Below are 17,538 nucleotides of genomic sequence, written 5' to 3'. Positions count from 1 at the left end.
GATTTTCAAAAGTAAAATGTTGACATCTAACTTAAAAACAAAATCAACACAATGCTTTGTTGTCTGTCTATCTGTGTTGGCCCTGTGATGAGGTGGCGACTTGTCCAGGGTGTACACCGCCTTCCGCCCGATTGTAGCTGAGATAGGCTCCAGCGACCCCAAAGGGAATAAGCGTTAGAAAATGGATGGATGAGCTGGAGCCTTTCCTCGATGACTTTCAGGTCTGCAGAAGTGGGCTACACCCAGGACTGGAGGAGACAAGAGCTGTCAAAATGAATGTGACAATGTGGATAATTCCATAATCATTATCAATCAGTAGGGATGTCAAAATAAACGCGTTCATGCAGATTAGTCTATGTCACCAATAATCTGATACATACAATTGTTTGAGCAAAATAAAGTCAATACATCAAAATAAGTAACCCAAAGCAATAACTACACCCTCAAAAATAGAGGTACTGCAGCTTGTACCTAAAAGTGTACAATACTTGTCACTGGGTGTGTCCATGTCCATTTGTGTACCTATCAATGTGTACCAGTTAATTTAACCTCCTATATTTTACACAGCACAATTAGTTAATCTAAACCTCCTATATCTTAAACAGCACAATGTGCTTCACATATCTGATAGTGCCAGGATGATGTAAACATGCATGTGCTTGTGCCCATAAGTAAAGGGAATAAAAGCTCAATACACAACAATAAGAACAATCTCGAAAGAAAAAACTAAAAACAAGATAATTCTAAAAGATGATAATTTATAGACACAATGACAATTACGATGCTAATAACATAAATTATTAGGCTCTAAATGCATTGATTATAATTATACTATTAGTCTGCCCTATTTAAAATACTACTAATAAGTATTGTCGATGAGTTAAATATGTTTAATGCAGCAAGTACCCTTAGGATTAAAATAGTACATATTTGTACTTATATCACCTTTTTGGTATAATACATGTTTACTTCTGCCTTTTAAAGACCATCATTGTGCTTCTGAGAGAATATTCTTTCAAAAAAAACCTGTTGCTAGAGAAATGTTCTTGTCTCTATTTTTGAGAGTGTACATTCAAATCCGTTGGCATTTTATCCCAAAATCCCATAGTTTGTAAAACAATACATATATATATATATATATATATATATTTTTTTTTTTTTTTTTTTTTTGAGAGACATTAATAAAAACATTTTTGTGAAATATAAATATAAGAAAACTAAGAAATGCCATGTAAACGTATAAAATGTGTAAAATAAACAGAATAAAACTAAAAAACATCTAAATATATAATATATTTGAATACAAAAATAAAATGTTTGTGAAATAAACAGAAAACTGAAAAAAACCATGTAAATACATTTAAAAAAATGTTTGAACAAACACAACATTAACACAAACATCCATCCATCCATTTTATACCGCTTATTCCCTTCGGGGTCGCGGGGGGCGCTGGAGCCTACAAACATAATTTCTTGAAATGAACATGGAAGGAAACTGAAAAATACCTATCTCATACTGTCGATAATATTGACATTTGGATGGATCCACCCACCTACTGTACGGCTATGACATTTAGGAAAACTATAAATTAACTAACTAGTTAAAATGGAATCATCCAAATGTTTTTCATCCAAAGAACCTAATGGATGACAATGCGTCATTACGTGTGGTGACCTAATTTCCTCTTTCAAAGCTCATTTGATCAGCATCACAGCGACGTCAGCCGACGTCTCAGTAAATATGAGTCAAGAAGCAGCAGCTTTCTTTATTCAAGCTCAAGCAGCCCACTCACGCCCTCTAGTGGGCACTTTCCGCGCATGTCACCGCAGGCGGGAACTCGTTAGTGTTTGTTGGAGCTCGTCGCTTCACTGTCGGGATGACTGCCAGCCGGCATTTGCCTCATTTTAAAAACGGACCCGGAATTAAAAGTGTGTTCAGTGGCGATGTAGTGATTTCGTGAAGACTCGGCGAGGCGGTATTGTGAAAAGTTGACCAAACTACGGATTTCTTTTTGGATTCATTTGTCCCCGCGTTCTATGGTTGGTGTTCATCTTTATTTCCTCCCTAACTTGTTGCATGACTTGTCCTTAATCGGTTGGTTAAAAGTTACTTTTACAACACTTGTCTTGCTCGTTAGCAAGTAGGGTAAAATGTATTTAATTTATTGATTGGTCCTCTGATTCTATCGTAATTAGAAGTTGTCAGTTTGCATACACAATAGTGGGGAAGTCGTGGTGCCTCATCCATCAACTGGACCGGAAGTGCTGAATGTATGTGCAGGTCACCCTCACTGCCAATTTGACCTGGGCCGAGCAGGGGAGCACCATCAGGACCTGTCGGCGGCCAGATTTACTGCAGGATGGGTAACTTTTCAAGCAAGGACAGCCATGGGCTCACAGGTAAGCTATCACATACACACACTTGTGTTTTACAGTCGAAGGATGGTACACCATAGGGCGGGGGTGCCCAAGGTGGGTCCCGCGGGCCAAATTGTGCCCGACGTGTCATTTCGTTTGACCCGCCAAAGGGTGGCTACCGAATTATATACATATTCATACCTCTTTCAAGCTGCTCAATCATTGATGACATGTGTGCAAGGCTACACTGTTAAAAGTCAGTAGATTTTACGGTAAAAACCTCGGCTTAGTCGTTGAAATTTACTGTAAAATGATCAGCGGTACCATTTTTCCATTTACAGTAATGCATGCTAAAATCAAGGAACATATATTTTGCGGTAAAAAAGTAACAGCTCAGTTGCCAGAATTTTGCTGTATATAGCAGTAGATAAATATGCAGGGCTCAAATTTTAGCCCTCGTCTTTCGCCGTAATGCCCAAAAAATTTACCAACATTTGCGGCAAGAACATGCCGTGACCGCCCTTGACTTTTTACTTGTAAATGGACGAGGGATGTAACAGTAAACGGTATAATGATAATTTGCGATAATTAGTAATACCGTTTTTTAATTACCAAAAAATACATCATTTATTAATGCATTTTTCGGCGAGACGAAGTCAGGCGCATGCGCACCAGCGGTGTTTGACTTGATAATTATGGCGGACCAACGACACCGACTTTGCTGCGGAGATTTCCCCTCGGAGTAAACAAAGCCAAGCCCTTGGTTTAACGTAATTTTCCCTCGCTTCCCGCCGTGCGTTTAAGAGCGCACTGCTGTGTTTAGATGGAGACAGGTGTGGACAATATTGGAGACACTTGTCCCCAGAGTAAAAGTACACAGCGAAGGAGAAAATGATTTGATGTTTTGCAGCAGTTGTCACAACTTGTTTATAAAGTCTTTACTTTATTTACTGGGTTGTTCACTCGTTCTTTATTTAACTGCAAACTGGATCAGTGTTCAAATAACATCAATACTGGCTAAAATGTTTTGTCATTTCATCAAATTGAACACTAGCTGTGAAGATTGTTTATTCGATGTGAGAGGGATCACTCCGTTTTTTGTTGTTGTTGGCCATACTGTTGTACTGAAACACTAGGGAGGCGTTGGAGAAGAACAAAGCTTGTTTATTAGACTTTATCTTCATTAGCCAAACTGCTTTGTGTTTTATTTTGATATCAAAAAGTAAACACAAGGGTTTTTTTTAGATTAAATGTGTTTTTTTCATGTCACTAAGGTGTTACTTCAAAAATCATCACAGGATTTTGTTAATGTTTTATTGTGTATAGTTAATTCCTATACAACATATTTATGGTAACAATAATCTTAATTATTACTTTGGCCATAATTGGCAGCCCTAGATCTCATACATGAACACTATTTTATATATATAAATATATAAATATATATATATCCTGCCTCGAAAGAAAATAATGTTTGCCTTGGTGCCCTAAAATATGAGCCCTCCTTTAAGGCAACACTTGCCTTGACCTTAAAAAGTTATAATTCGAGGCCTGAACATGTATGTATGTATGTACATGTATATGTATGTATGTACTGTATACATATGTATGTGTACATTTATGGGTGTGTATATATGAATGTGTATATGTATGTATTAGGGATGCCTATCCGATATTTGGATCGGATCGGCCGCCGATATTTGCCAAAAAATGCGTATCGGCAAGGCATGGGAAAATGCCGATCCAGATCCAGTTTAAAAAAACTCTGGTCCGTGTTTTCCAACGCACAGATTCAAATAATACATTCCACTTTTCTGCTGCTCCCTATTTCCGTTCCGCATTTTCCAGCACACTTTCAACACATCCACAGGTCTATGGATTCTCACGCAGTTGCTTTTAGCTGCTGGCATTGCACTACAGGCTCTTCCCACTCCTTCTTCTGTCTCCTTCTCACAGACAGCAAGCGCAACTTCTTACACACGTCACACGTCACATACCGGTACATATACGTCCTCTCCCAGCAGAGAGGTAGCAGCATGGCTAACGTTAGCTGTGATGCTAGCGCAGCCGCTAAGGTGCGCGCCTGCTCAAACGTCCTCTGCGCACGGCAAATCTATGCCACGCACAAAATCAAATAAAAAAATAAGTGCATAACAATTTTCGACACACGGACACGACAGAGAAAACAAGTTTTCGTCATCATTGTTCAAATATTGTAACGTCTGTCGAGACGCTTATCTCCGTTCGGTGCCACACGTCCACACCATCAAAATGCCGAGGCAAAAATTTCCACATCAACACCGTATGAAAAAATTAGTGATTTTTTTAGTTGTGATTTCCTTCTCTACATGAAAGTTTAAAAGTAGCATATATTAATGCAGTATGAAGAAGAATGTTTTAATGTAGACATGCAAGCCTTGAAAGAACATTTTGAAAATCAAGACTACATTTCCTGCAAATGGGTGCATTTCTACCCTATATTTTAACTTTAGATTTATTCTCATATCAAACTCTTTTGGCTGTCTTTTTGACACTTACATCAGGCGCCCCCCTCCACACCCCGGATTATATATAATTCAATGTGATTATCTTGTGTGATGACTGTATTATGATGATAGTATATATCTGATAGTATATATATGTATCATGAATCAATTTAAGTGGACCCCGATTCAAACAAGTTGAAAAACTTATTCGGGTGTTACTATTTAGTGGTCAATTGTACGGAATATGTACTTCACTGTGCAACCTACTAATAAAAGTCTCAATTAATCAATCAAAACACATGGAATCATCATACTGCTGTGATTATATGCATCAAGTGTTCATTCAAGGCTGAGGCAAAATATCGAGATATATATCGTGTATCGCAATATGGCCTTAAATTATCGCAATATTAAAAAAAGGCCATATCGCCCAGCCCTAGTTTCAATGATGCCATTTCTGTTTGTCATGTATAATTGTGTCTATTTTGTGTTTATCCTTGAATAAACAGGTCAGTTTCTTGTTACCAACCATTGTGTATTATTCAAACTCCCCTAATTCAGCTGGCTAGTTGTTATCAAGAGTACTAAAACCCTTTTCAACAGGATTCTGACAACAAAGTAGGCTAAATAACTTTAAACTTTAATACATGCTCGGATAGGCCAGTATCGGTCAGTATCGGTATCGGTCTGTATCGGTATCGGTCAGTATCGGTATCGGATCGGAAGTGCAAAAGCAATATCGGTATCGGATCGGAAGTGCAAAAACCTGGATCGGGACATCCCTAGTATGTATGTACATATGTATTTGTGTATATATGTATATCTATGTATATATATTTCTATAAATGCATGTATTTATATACATGTGTATATATATTATCTACATATATACAAACTGTGTGTATATATATATATATATATATATATACACACACACAGTATAATATACATATATATATATATATATATATATATATATATATAAGTTTGGGCACCCATGCAATAGGGTCAACAAAAAGAGAAGCAAGGGGAGGCAAGAATCTTAGCTGTCCTCTTTGTGTGTTGCTCAGTTAGTGGTCATTCTCCTCGCGTACCCCAGCTGTGATGAATCGGCAGAATTCCCCAGCTCGGCACAAGAGCAGCGGATTAATCATAAAGGCTTAATGCTATGTGACATCCACGCTCACTCAAGATACACACAAACCTCATTACGCACACTCGCACGCACGCACACACACACACACACACACACACACACACACACACACACACACACACACACACACACACACACACACACACACACACACACACACACACACACACACACACACACACACATATTCAGTCAGTCAGTCTGACACCCATGTGCATGGATGGGCGAGCACATTAAGGTTTCGAATGAAGAAATAAAAAGGGAAGGGTGGCTTGAGAAAGGTATTAAACAATCCACTCATTCTTTTCCATTGAGGCGGTGCATAGTTGCTGCTCTCTCGTCATTTAAAATGAAATCCTTTATTTTTACAAGTACAGCTTTTGTCCAAACAAGGGCAAGACATCTTTTTGTTACGTTTGCTGCAGTTTGTGGATGTCCAGCCTCCCTGTTAAAGTGTCCCCATCGACATGGTTATGGTATTTTCAGTGTCAACATGCCAGACGAGTGAGCACTTAAGTGGTTTTCTCCCAAGCACCATTCCTCAGTGACGTCGTTGCCTGATGATTCAGACACCAGCTGGGTGATTGTCAACCTCTTTTGTGTCTTCCTTCCCACGTTGTTCGAAATGTTTTTACACGCCCTTGCAGTTCATTATTTTATATTTAGTATGTTGAAATATGACTTGGTGACATTGCACAGTTCACAGGATTGAACATTTGATGCAATTATGTATAAATGCAAGATAATGTACACTGTATTACTCCACTCTAATGAGCCAAAATAAGTATTCTCTTTGTTAGATTAACTTTTGTCTCTTACATGATTTTTATTTCATTCACTGTGACAATCATTGGTACTTTAACTTGTGGATGTAATTTCTTTCATTATTTTAGTGAACCTTGGTATATACAATTCACTTTCATTGAAAACAGTTTAAAAAATGGGTGTGTCTAATGTTGATTGCTGTCACCAAGTCAAAATGCCAAATAAAGAAAAACATTGAGGACTGTAACACAGGTTAAGACATCACTGCACATCATAACAATCCACTTTTGAGCAGTATGACTGCCGGTGACTATGAGTGTGCAGGGGTGACATCAGACTGATCTGTTTCTAGTGGAGCCTTGACATCATTATTGTAATTATAGTCATCATCATTGTTATCATGACTTTATTAGCATTATATAGGCCAGGTATGTCAAACATGCGGCTCGTGGGCCGGATCAGGCCCACGAACAAGTTTTATCCGGCCCGCGAGATGAGTTTGTTTAGTGTAAAGTTGAGCTACATTTTTAAATTAAAGAAACAGCTGTTTTATTGCTGGATGTCGCAATACTGTATCAATTCTGTTAGGCAAGCAAATAGTTTAAACCGTGGTGAACATATACCAAGCAAGAGGTACGCGGTAAAGCGGGGCTGTGACTCCTCCTCGACCCAATGTAAAACAAACAGGAGTAAAATAAAAATTGGTAGCCCCACTTAAAACGCTGCATGAGACACTGCACATTGATATAGTTCTGTGAAAATGGTTGTCTTCTGTGCAAATTTAAAGGAATTGAACAGTGTAATTAACTGCAATACTGTCAGTCTTTTAAGTTCTTATTTTTGGTTTGTTGAAATTGTTCACACATTGCACAGCTTTTATTTTTCTATCGCTACACAGTCATGCCTCGAAGGCAGGAAGTAATTCAACCCTCTTGAAAGGTTTCTAAATAAGTTTTTATGGTTTGTCAAGTTAGCACGATTAATATGCGGAAATGACAATTGAGGTAGTTGATACATAAAATATTTTTTATTTAATCTTTATTTTGTTTAGGTTCAATCTTAAATAGACTGTGACTTAAAGTTTAATTGTTTTGTAGATACATTGAGATGCAGTCTAAGTTCATTGTGTTCTTCATGGTGTTTTTGAAACTGCACCATTTTTTTCCTCAGAATTTTCAACTAACTTGAAGTGTTTTGTCAAGAGGATTATTTGTAATATGTACATTTTCAGAATGTGCTTGTTCTATTTTGGGTCAAAGTAAAACAAAGAAAACAATCTAAAGTTGTCGTAGTTGCTTTTTTAAAGTTATTTTGCGATGGTTTTACCCGTCCGGCCCACGTGATAATAGATTTTCCTCCATGCGGCCCCTGAGCTAAAATAAGCTTGACACCTCTGATATAGGCTGTTTCACAAGATCCGATGAAGTTGGAATCGTAGGAAAACTGAAGCTGTTTTACCCAAAAATAATTTGAATCAGACTCAAAGGCTGCAATTTAAGAATTATTTTAATAGTCGACTAGTCAGCGATTAATTTTTCGATTAGTCGACGAGTCAAACAATTGCCTGTACTGTATGATCTGCTTTGCATGTTTGAATCCACAACTTGATTTGAACTTATTTTCAAAAGCCATTGTAGCACATTTTGACAGAAAAACACAAATTGCTAAGGAATTAATGGTTTTACTTTAACAGTAAATAACCACAGTGAAAAATAAATGGACATAAAGTACCAGTAGAGTGGAAAAACAAGTTCAGTTTATATGCTTAATTGTGTTTCTTTGTACACATAAACCATTTCCAATTGTATTTACAATCCGCAAAGTATGTGAAAATACCGTCTAAACATCAGAAAATGCCACAAATTATTGAATATTTTGCTTCGAATATCTTCGGCAAGTTCCGTAAATTTTACGTCACTGGAGTAACGCTTCTGCACTCTGACCATGTTATCAGATCAGTCATAATGGAAATACGCACAAATTGGAAAGGGATGTGCTGTTTCATTCACAGTTGTTATGTAAGACAATAACAAATGTGCTTGGATTTTTTATGCATTTGAAATCATAAATAGTTAATTAACACTTGAGTCAAAAGATGGAGAGTTGCACGTATTATACACTCTCTAAAAACATCCAGAAACAACAATATTCTTTAAATGTTGTGACCTGACAATTAACCAAATATGAGTGATATTGTTATTATAAGCACTAACACAGACGGCCTATTTTAGCGGCGCATTGATAGCAGTCAGCTAATGCTATCTTTTACGCTGTTATTGTTGACATACTAAGGTGGCGGCTGCTTCTGCTTTGTCTCAAACTTGCTAAAAGTAAATTCTGGATTATAAATCATGCATCTCTCACCTTGTAGTTAGACAAATGTTGCCATGGACCCCCCCCCCCCCCGACCACCACCAGTATTCTGTGGGTGGGGCGTGTGGTGAGCCGAACATGGCATCAGTAACATCCCAGCAATGCTATTAGGCACACCCATTTGACTCAGCTTAAGAAACAGCTTTTTGTGATTGACTCGATCAAAAACCTTCGAGGCATCTTTGAAGCAGTACAGAGGAGTTTTGTCTTCTGTACAGATCAACTCTTTTAGAGCATACATATATAAATCCGTAACATGTTTGGACCTAATCCAAATTGGTAATGTGTGGTGGATACAAATTCACATAGATACTCTTTTCCAAAATCTTGGGGACCACACTGGCTAGTGCAATTGGCCTACAGTTCTCCATGCTACCAATTTTGACTGCTTTATTCTTGATTCTATTTTGATAGTTATCTATTTATTTGCAAACTTTGGAAGTCTTTTGGTATTATAAATCATATATATATGATAATAGCTTCAATATATAGGCAACTTGTTTTTCCACTCTTCTGGCACTTTAAAGTGCAAGATACCATGTAAACTTGAATTTCAGTGCAAAAACCCCCATAGCAACTATTTTTATCCTGTACTGTTAGTATTATTTAGCTTCCACCAGCCACTTAAAGGAATCATACTGTAAACATGAATATCTATTATTGCAGTAAAAACTTTAGCGTGCTGCTTTACTTTTTATCGGCTTTTATTTACCACAAGTACTAGATGTGTCAACAAGACCTTTGCATGTTCACTTTTCTTTGCTTGTTGCTTTATTACAGTCTTTTTTTGCACCCTAAAAAGTGTTAATACTGTAAGTATTGTACTTCTTACATACCAGCTGTTTGATTACAACGTACATGTTAGTTGTAGTTTTCATTAACACATTTGAGTGTGTTGAAATGGCCACGTAAAATTGCTAATGCTAATCAGTAGCATGTCAAGTGCAAAGCCAATGTATATTAGCATCAAGCTAGCACATTTCTGGAAAGGTGGAGCCTTACTTAACTTACTTCGGAGTATGGCTGCAACTATTTTAATAGTCGACCAGTCATCAACGATTAGTCAACTAGTTTGATTATAAAGCAAACACATATTCAGTGGCTCTAATTTAGCCATCAACTTTTAAATTTAGCTTGAAATACTTTTAAGCATGTGCAACTAATTCGTTCATAAATATTTATTTATACTGTAGCTATGCTGCTCATTAGTGTCAGACTCAAACACAACCAAACTGTCATAGGCTGGATTATTATGTCAGAGTGTGTTGGTGACGAACCCCAAGATGCAGAGATGGCGGCAGGCTTGCTACAAGAAAACATGATTTAATTAAACACTATAGCAAAAAAACAAACAAAAAGGGTACAAAAAAAGGCGCGCACAAGGCGGAGAACAAACTTGGCTATGAACTAAAATAGCACAAAGGCTAACTGTCGACAAGAAACAAAAACACTTACTGTGACACGAAGGAACTATGACATGAGCAGAGTGAACAAAAGTAGACAGAGCTACAACGACAAGTATTATGACAGGTAGTAATGACATCGACAATGACAATAATCCAGTAGTGACTGGAGGGTAGGGCAGGTATAAATAGCAGCTGGCTGATTGACACCAGGTGTGGCCAGGTGCCAATCAGCCACAGCTGAGGGGACACAGCACTCAGGGAGACAAACAGGAAACAGAACCAAAACAAGAGCGCTGACAGGAAATACTACACACACAGAGGAAAAACTAAAACACAACCAAACTGTCAGGGGCAAGCCTGACAATTAGTCTGTTAACAAAAATGATATAACTATTACACTTTTGTCCATTTAAAAGTAAGGACAGAAAAAGTGCAAAATAAAATAAGTATGTATATATATATATATATATATATATATATATATATATATATATATATATATATATATATATATATTTTTATTTTTTATTTTTTTTTAATGGGAAAAAAGGACAGTTAAAATAGCAGCAATAACAACAAACAATAAAACAACAAAACTAACTTGCTCAAGAAAAAACAAGCATTTTGTGATGAAGTGTTTAAAAAGCTGCACACTAATATACTACTGATTATTGATTAACTCCTGGCATTTTTAGCCTATCTTCATCACATTGCAAATTGACGCTACTTTAAAAAGTACTTGAATTGATTTAGATTGGCTAAAATAATAGTTAAATAAATTTTTCGGTATTCATATTATTAACAAGAATAGGAAGAAATATTTCCACACTTCACATGTTTTCACTTTCGATGTTGATGCGAATGGCAGTGCTGACTCGAATGATACGCGGGCACTTGGACTCGTTTGTTAAGCGCAATATTGATAACTGAGATTGTATGAGGAAATTATCATCAAAAATCGAATCATACAAAAGGTGGCGTATACAAAAACCAAGGTAACACTGTATCCAGAAAATGTTGGATGTTTGAGAAAACAAAACAATGTGGATCAGAAGATCTTGCCAAGCAACTAACAAGCTTTCTCTTCATTTTTTTCTTTTTCTAGGGAACCACTTAGATAGTTTCCACACTCCTCCTGCTTCCCCTGAAAGCGACATACCTGTACTTGTACCCCAGCTCCTTCCTTCCACATCAGCTAAAGTGTCCCATTCAGTTTCATCCTCACCTCTAGTATCGGTGCTCCCATCGTCGAGCGCTAAGAGATCACAGACAAGTTCTGCCATTTCTGCACCTGAGTGGAGGCCTGCTTCTTCACGACTCAACTCAAACAGCTCTTTGACTGGATTAGCAGTCAGCCAAGTGGCCACAAAGCCAGACAATACAGTACCAGTGAAAGGACATAATACCGTGGCAAGGAATGGGGGTCCTTCTTCCTCTACCCCTCGGACTGTGCCTGTCAGCCCTTCAAAGAGTCCATCTGCTACGTGTAGCACCTCACCGGTGTGCAGCTCCTCTGGGCCCAAATGGCGAGAGAGGGACAGCGTTCTGAGTCAGTCTCTGCTACAGGGACTAGAGGCTGGAGACATCCAGGCAAAAGAACTGGAGACGCTGCTAGAAGAATGTCGGACAACATTGGGGATCACAGTCAGTCAGGAAGGGCCCAAAAACATCACAGGTAAGAGCTGCAAAATGTTAGACTACTACAACTTCTTGTTTCATTGCTCATTTTACTTTGTTGAGAAGGGCAAACACATTCCATTGACCTTTTTCCTCTTGGTTTGGTATGCATCTGACATTATCTGACATTTCTCCTCCATCAGAGATGCTGAAATGCCTCCAGGTTGAAGTGAAGAATTTGAAGAGTACAATGCAGGTGAGAAGTTATTGGAAAATGCTGTGGGTAGATTATTTGACAAGGTACAAAAAAAAGTGCAATGCTTAGTTAATTGTAAATATGTGAAAACCGTTTTCTCCCTTGAATCATAACAGCGTGAGCCTTTGTCTCCAACTTTACTTGTTTATCGTATTGTTCTGTTAAAAATAAAGCTACTGCATGTTAGGGCTGGACGATTAATCACATTTTGGGTTCGATGTCGATTACGGCTTCTCACGATTATGAAATTGTAATAATTGGAAAAAAAAAGATTAATGGGCCGCGCAACGTGCATGCAAATTCCTGAGCTGTACGGTGAAACAGATGAGGAGCGAATGAGTGGGAAAAAAAGTGTACATACAGTGTATGTCACAAGCTCGAAATTAGCTTTTATTAAACCAAAAAAATATAAGAACACCACCGGCTTGCATATGTTGCTATTATTAGTTTAAAAAAACTGATATATAAATATTGTGTATATTTTTATACGATTACAAATTAAATTGAATAAATGTTCCAAATGTTATGCTGCTGACTGCGATACCGTTCACATGTGTTAACTGTACAATTTTACATTTATGGTGAGAGCTATTGACAGTTTAACAATATCAACACAATATTTAAACTAGTTTCTGATTCTCTTTTATTACATACAATTGTTTGGAAAACAAAATCAATAGTACAAAATAACCAAATAAAAAAAAAAAAATACTATCTACTGTACTGCTCATTTAAATCCTTTGGTTTTTGTCCTTAACGTCCTCCTGAATTTGTAAACATTGGCAAAAACAAAAACAAATATTTTGACAAAATAAAAATATTGTTATATATAAAAATATATATAATCTCTCTGGTAATAATAATTTATCGGTACTATCTTTGGTATCGACGCCACAAATGTATGCACACACACTAACAGTTATATTATCCTCGCTCTAGACTCTTATTAATCTACTTGTTAAATTCCTGTTAATATTTGTTTACTTTCTGCTGCAACGTGGTTCTATCTACACTTCTGAAAGTTTACTAAGCACTTGTTTATTTGTATTGTTTCTAGCGAGCTTAGCGGCTAGTTTAGCTTTTAGCAGGCCTTCTACTGGCTTGATTTTGGTATGTAACATGTTATGCCTGGTCCTCCAGTGATAACAGGTAAGATACTAAGAAATGCAGTTTATTTTCCGCAATGAAGGTGATAGTTATTATGTTATCTAAGCGACCCTACGCTGTGCATGGAGACACATACTTAGCTGCTAGCCTCTTGTCAGCCAGATTGGCATTGAAAGGCATTAATAGGCAACGACGATAACATGCTTTTTCATGAAAATCGGCAGATAATGATCGGTGGCCGACCGATTAGCACATCCCTGAATAAAACGTGTTCTTCGTTCTAAATAAGATGACTTGTATTCATGGCTGTCACTTACGGGTGTCTTGTACACAAGAGCACGTACACAAACGCAGTCCCTGTGACCAGCAATCGCATGTATGTTACATGGGGTATAACTTACATGCTCGGAGCAGGAAGTGGGCGAGGTGTAATTCTTGTAGCATTAAAGTAAGCACCTACTTGGCAGTAACGTAACCATAGCAAACAATCACTTCAACTTATACTTGTGGTATCTTCACTTAACTGTCCAGATGAATGTTTATCGTTTACTGAATTTTTTGTGCCCTTCCCTTGTTTTTTTTTTTTATAGGCTAACAAAGTTGTAGTGCCACTTGTTACTTTGGCATGAACTTGACCATTTTCTGCATTTTTATGAAGGCAGAGATTATCTTTTATTGGTGGCTTTGGTTTTCCCCAAGAGAGACTAAAAGGATACTTGTGCTTGTAGACACTATAGAGTTTGTCATACATGCCAGTGACACAGAGTCAGTGTTTGTGACCTTTACATTCCAGAGATAACACCAAAACACACCCCGTTACAGTCCACTATCACGATGCACTGTGGAATTGTCCCTGCTCAGCCACCCTGGGACCGGCGGCTTGCTTATGAAGGTTTTCCTCTCCTATGTTGAGGCCTGTGAAGGAAAACACAATATTTTCTATACGTCTTCCACCATAGTGGTGGTTATACTTTTCCACAAGCTTTCCTTAGTGTGCTGTATGTTTCCCGCACATCTAAAGATGTTCTAATCTGCAGTGATTTCCTGGTTCTAATTGTGATTCCTCCCTTAGGATAGCAGCTTGAGGCTAAAAGCTTCCAGGTTACAGCAGCTATAATATCACGCAAAGTGGGGCCTCCCTGGTTAGCTCTTCTCTACGTGATTGCTTATTTTTTGCGTGGTTTAGGTTGTAAGCATGCAGCTACAGTCGACCCCTTAAAGTGGGACGGCCGTGAAGTGGCACAATTGAGAATTCAATCCAAATTTAAAAGATAAAAATATTTCTCTTAAGTGCGGTGGAAATCTTAACTTTACCAGCATTGTCACTTTAGTTCTGCAACTATAGATTATTTAAGTTATTGAGCAGCCTATCCATTAGTTTGTTTGTTTATCGAGTGAGCTGATAAAACACACTTCATAGCCTCATTGTGTATTTTAGGGAAAATAGTTGGGAAAAAAATGTTTTTCTGCTTGCCATCGCCTTCATTATTCTATTCTAATAACTGCACATGATTAACATTGATCGAGTAAACTGATAAAACACACTTCATAGCCTCAATGTGTATTTTAAGGACAATGGTTGGGAAAAAAAAAAATTCTGCTCGCCATTACCTTCATTATTCTATTCTAATAACTGCACATGATTAACATTGAAATTGTACTTTTTACATGTGTATATTGATAAAAATAAAAACAATATCCGCTGCCTGCCACCACACAGATCACAGGAGTCACACACCACCGCTTTCATGTGCGCTCTATTGCGGCGGGTGGAACTATGTTTGCGTATCTAAAGCTCCAGACACTCTATGCAGTCCGGATTTTATACATTTTTATTATGTACACTCATTAAACAATTAATCAAACAACAAAATAAATCAAAGCTTTTTTCTAGAGATATCAGGCTGCCGATATTATCGGCCGATAAATGCGTTAAAATGTAATATCGGAAATTATCGGTATCGTTTTTTTTATTATTGTTATCATTTTTTTTTTTAATTAAATCAACATAAAAAACACAAGATACACTTACAATTAATGCACCAACCCAAAAAACCTCCCTCCCCCATTTACACTCATACACACTCATTCACACAAAAGGGTTGTTTCTTTCTGTTATTAGTATTCTGGTTCCTACATTATATGTCAATATATATCAATACAGTCTGCAAGGGATACAGTCCGTAAGCACACATGATTGTGCGTGCTGCTGGTCCACTAATAGTACTAACCTTTAAAAGTTAATTTTGCTCATTTTCATTAATTACTAGTTTCTATGTAGCTGTTTTTATATTGTTTTACTTTCTTTTGTATTCAAAAAAATGTTTTTAATTTATTTATCTTATTTTATAATTTTTTTTTAAAAGTACCTTATCTTCACCATACCTGGTTGTCCAAATAAGGCATACTAATGTGTTAATTCCACGACTGCATTTATCGGTTGATATCGGTATCAGTTGATACCGGTATCGGTAATTAAAGAGTTGGACAATATCGGAATATCGGATATTGGCAAAAAGCTATTATCGGACATCCCTACTTTTTTCTAATTAAATTAATCCTTGCAGCCCGATGTCAATTGCCATTATTATTCAAGTTGAAAACATTTTATTGGTTTTAGGTCATTCAGCATTTAGCTTATTTCTACACTTGACTCGTATGTTAATGATGCTATAATGCTCCTACAAACATGACCTGCACAGTTAACCCTTAGATGCTCACGTGGGGTCAAAAATGACCCCACTGGTTATTATTCTACAAATCTTTAAAATGAAAAGTTGTAATATATTCATATTGCAAGTACTCCTCTTAAAACATGTTTGTGACATAAGGCCATTTGCATTTGTCTTTTTTCTTTTTTTTTTAATTTTAGGAAATTGCCGTTTTTGTATCACTACCTACTCTTCCACAGGTGGGGACAAAAATGACCCCGAGCAGTTTTAACTTCCATGAACCTTTCATTCTTAGCAACTCTTGACTGTCCCACTTTCACATCTGATGTCATCTCTTACATCTGATGCAACTGGTCATCGAACTGGAAGGAGAGAAACATGACTAGTTGTCTTTGGTTACCATGTTGGCAGGAGAGGCAGGTGACTAGTTGTGTTTGGTGGTCATGTTGGCAGGAGAGAAATGTGACTAGTTGTGTATGGTGGCCATGTTGGTAGGAGATTCGGGTGACTGGTTGTGTTTGGTGGCTATGTTGGGGGGCAGCGTGGCGCTGAGTGGTTCCAAGTTCAATTCCAGCTTCTTCCATCCGAGACACTTCACCCTTACTCCTGATGGGTCATGGTGAGGGCCTTGCAAGGCAGCTGTCTGTTACCATTGTGCGAATGTGTGTGTAAATGGGTGAATGTGTAAATAATGTCAAAGTGCTTTCAGTACTTTGAAAGTACAAAAGCACTGTGTAAGTATAATCTGTTTACTATTTGTTTGGTGACCATGTTGGCAGGAGATTCAGTTACTAGTTGTGTCTGATGGCCATGTTGACAGGGGAGTCACGTGACTTGTTGTGTTTATTGGCCATATTGGCAAGAGAAGCAGCAGATACAATGATTGTACCATGTTAGCTTCCAATATTCTGTGTTACTACACATTTGACTCACAAAGATACAACACAAAACGTGTGGGTTAAACACAACCAACTTGTGTAATGCACCTGCCATGGTTTTTATATATTTTGCCTATCACTATAATTTTTATGTAAGACAAGAACACATTTGTTTTTAGTTTTTATTACATTCTAACTGGTCATCAGCTAACAATAGAGGTAATGGGAGTCATTATGTAATTTCGCCCATAAAGCCGTTTAAAATCATCCAAAACTGCCAAAAATATTGTATTTACATCTCGTGACTTGTATAATAACCAAGTATCAGCGATATCGTTATTATAAGCGCTCACATTAATTAACTATGTTTAGCGCGCATCGATCACAGAGAGCTAAGTAGTTTATGCTGCTATTGCAGGGGTGTCAAACTCATTATAGCTCAAGGGCCTTATGAAGGAAAATCT

General features: G+C 37.4%; 1 protein-coding gene across 4 annotated transcripts in view; it reads left to right on the top strand.

The window, feature by feature from the left end:
• Positions 1 to 1,792: 1,792 nt before the first annotated feature.
• The window catches only part of LOC133611281 (uncharacterized), a 56,237-nt gene continuing 40,491 nt past the window's right edge, over positions 1,793 to 17,538 (top strand). The window contains exons 1-4 of one of the 4 annotated variants that reach the window (XM_061967980.2): positions 1,793 to 2,040; positions 2,282 to 2,400; positions 11,650 to 12,219; positions 12,365 to 12,417. In XM_061967980.2, coding sequence (XP_061823964.1) covers positions 2,361 to 2,400; positions 11,650 to 12,219; positions 12,365 to 12,417 — 663 coding nt within the window. In that variant the 5' untranslated portion in view covers positions 1,793 to 2,040; positions 2,282 to 2,360. Of the gene's footprint in view, positions 2,401 to 11,649; positions 12,220 to 12,364; positions 12,418 to 17,538 lie in introns of all 4 variants that reach the window. The other 3 variants (XM_061967977.2, XM_061967979.2, XM_061967978.2) reach the window with 3 other exon arrangements.

The sequence above is a fragment of the Nerophis lumbriciformis genome, linkage group LG08, assembly GCF_033978685.3.
Source record: "Nerophis lumbriciformis linkage group LG08, RoL_Nlum_v2.1, whole genome shotgun sequence".
Classification (NCBI taxonomy): domain Eukaryota; kingdom Metazoa; phylum Chordata; class Actinopteri; order Syngnathiformes; family Syngnathidae; genus Nerophis; species Nerophis lumbriciformis.
Note: the sequence above shows the minus strand (reverse complement) of the source record. Positions and strands in the feature narration are given on the sequence as shown.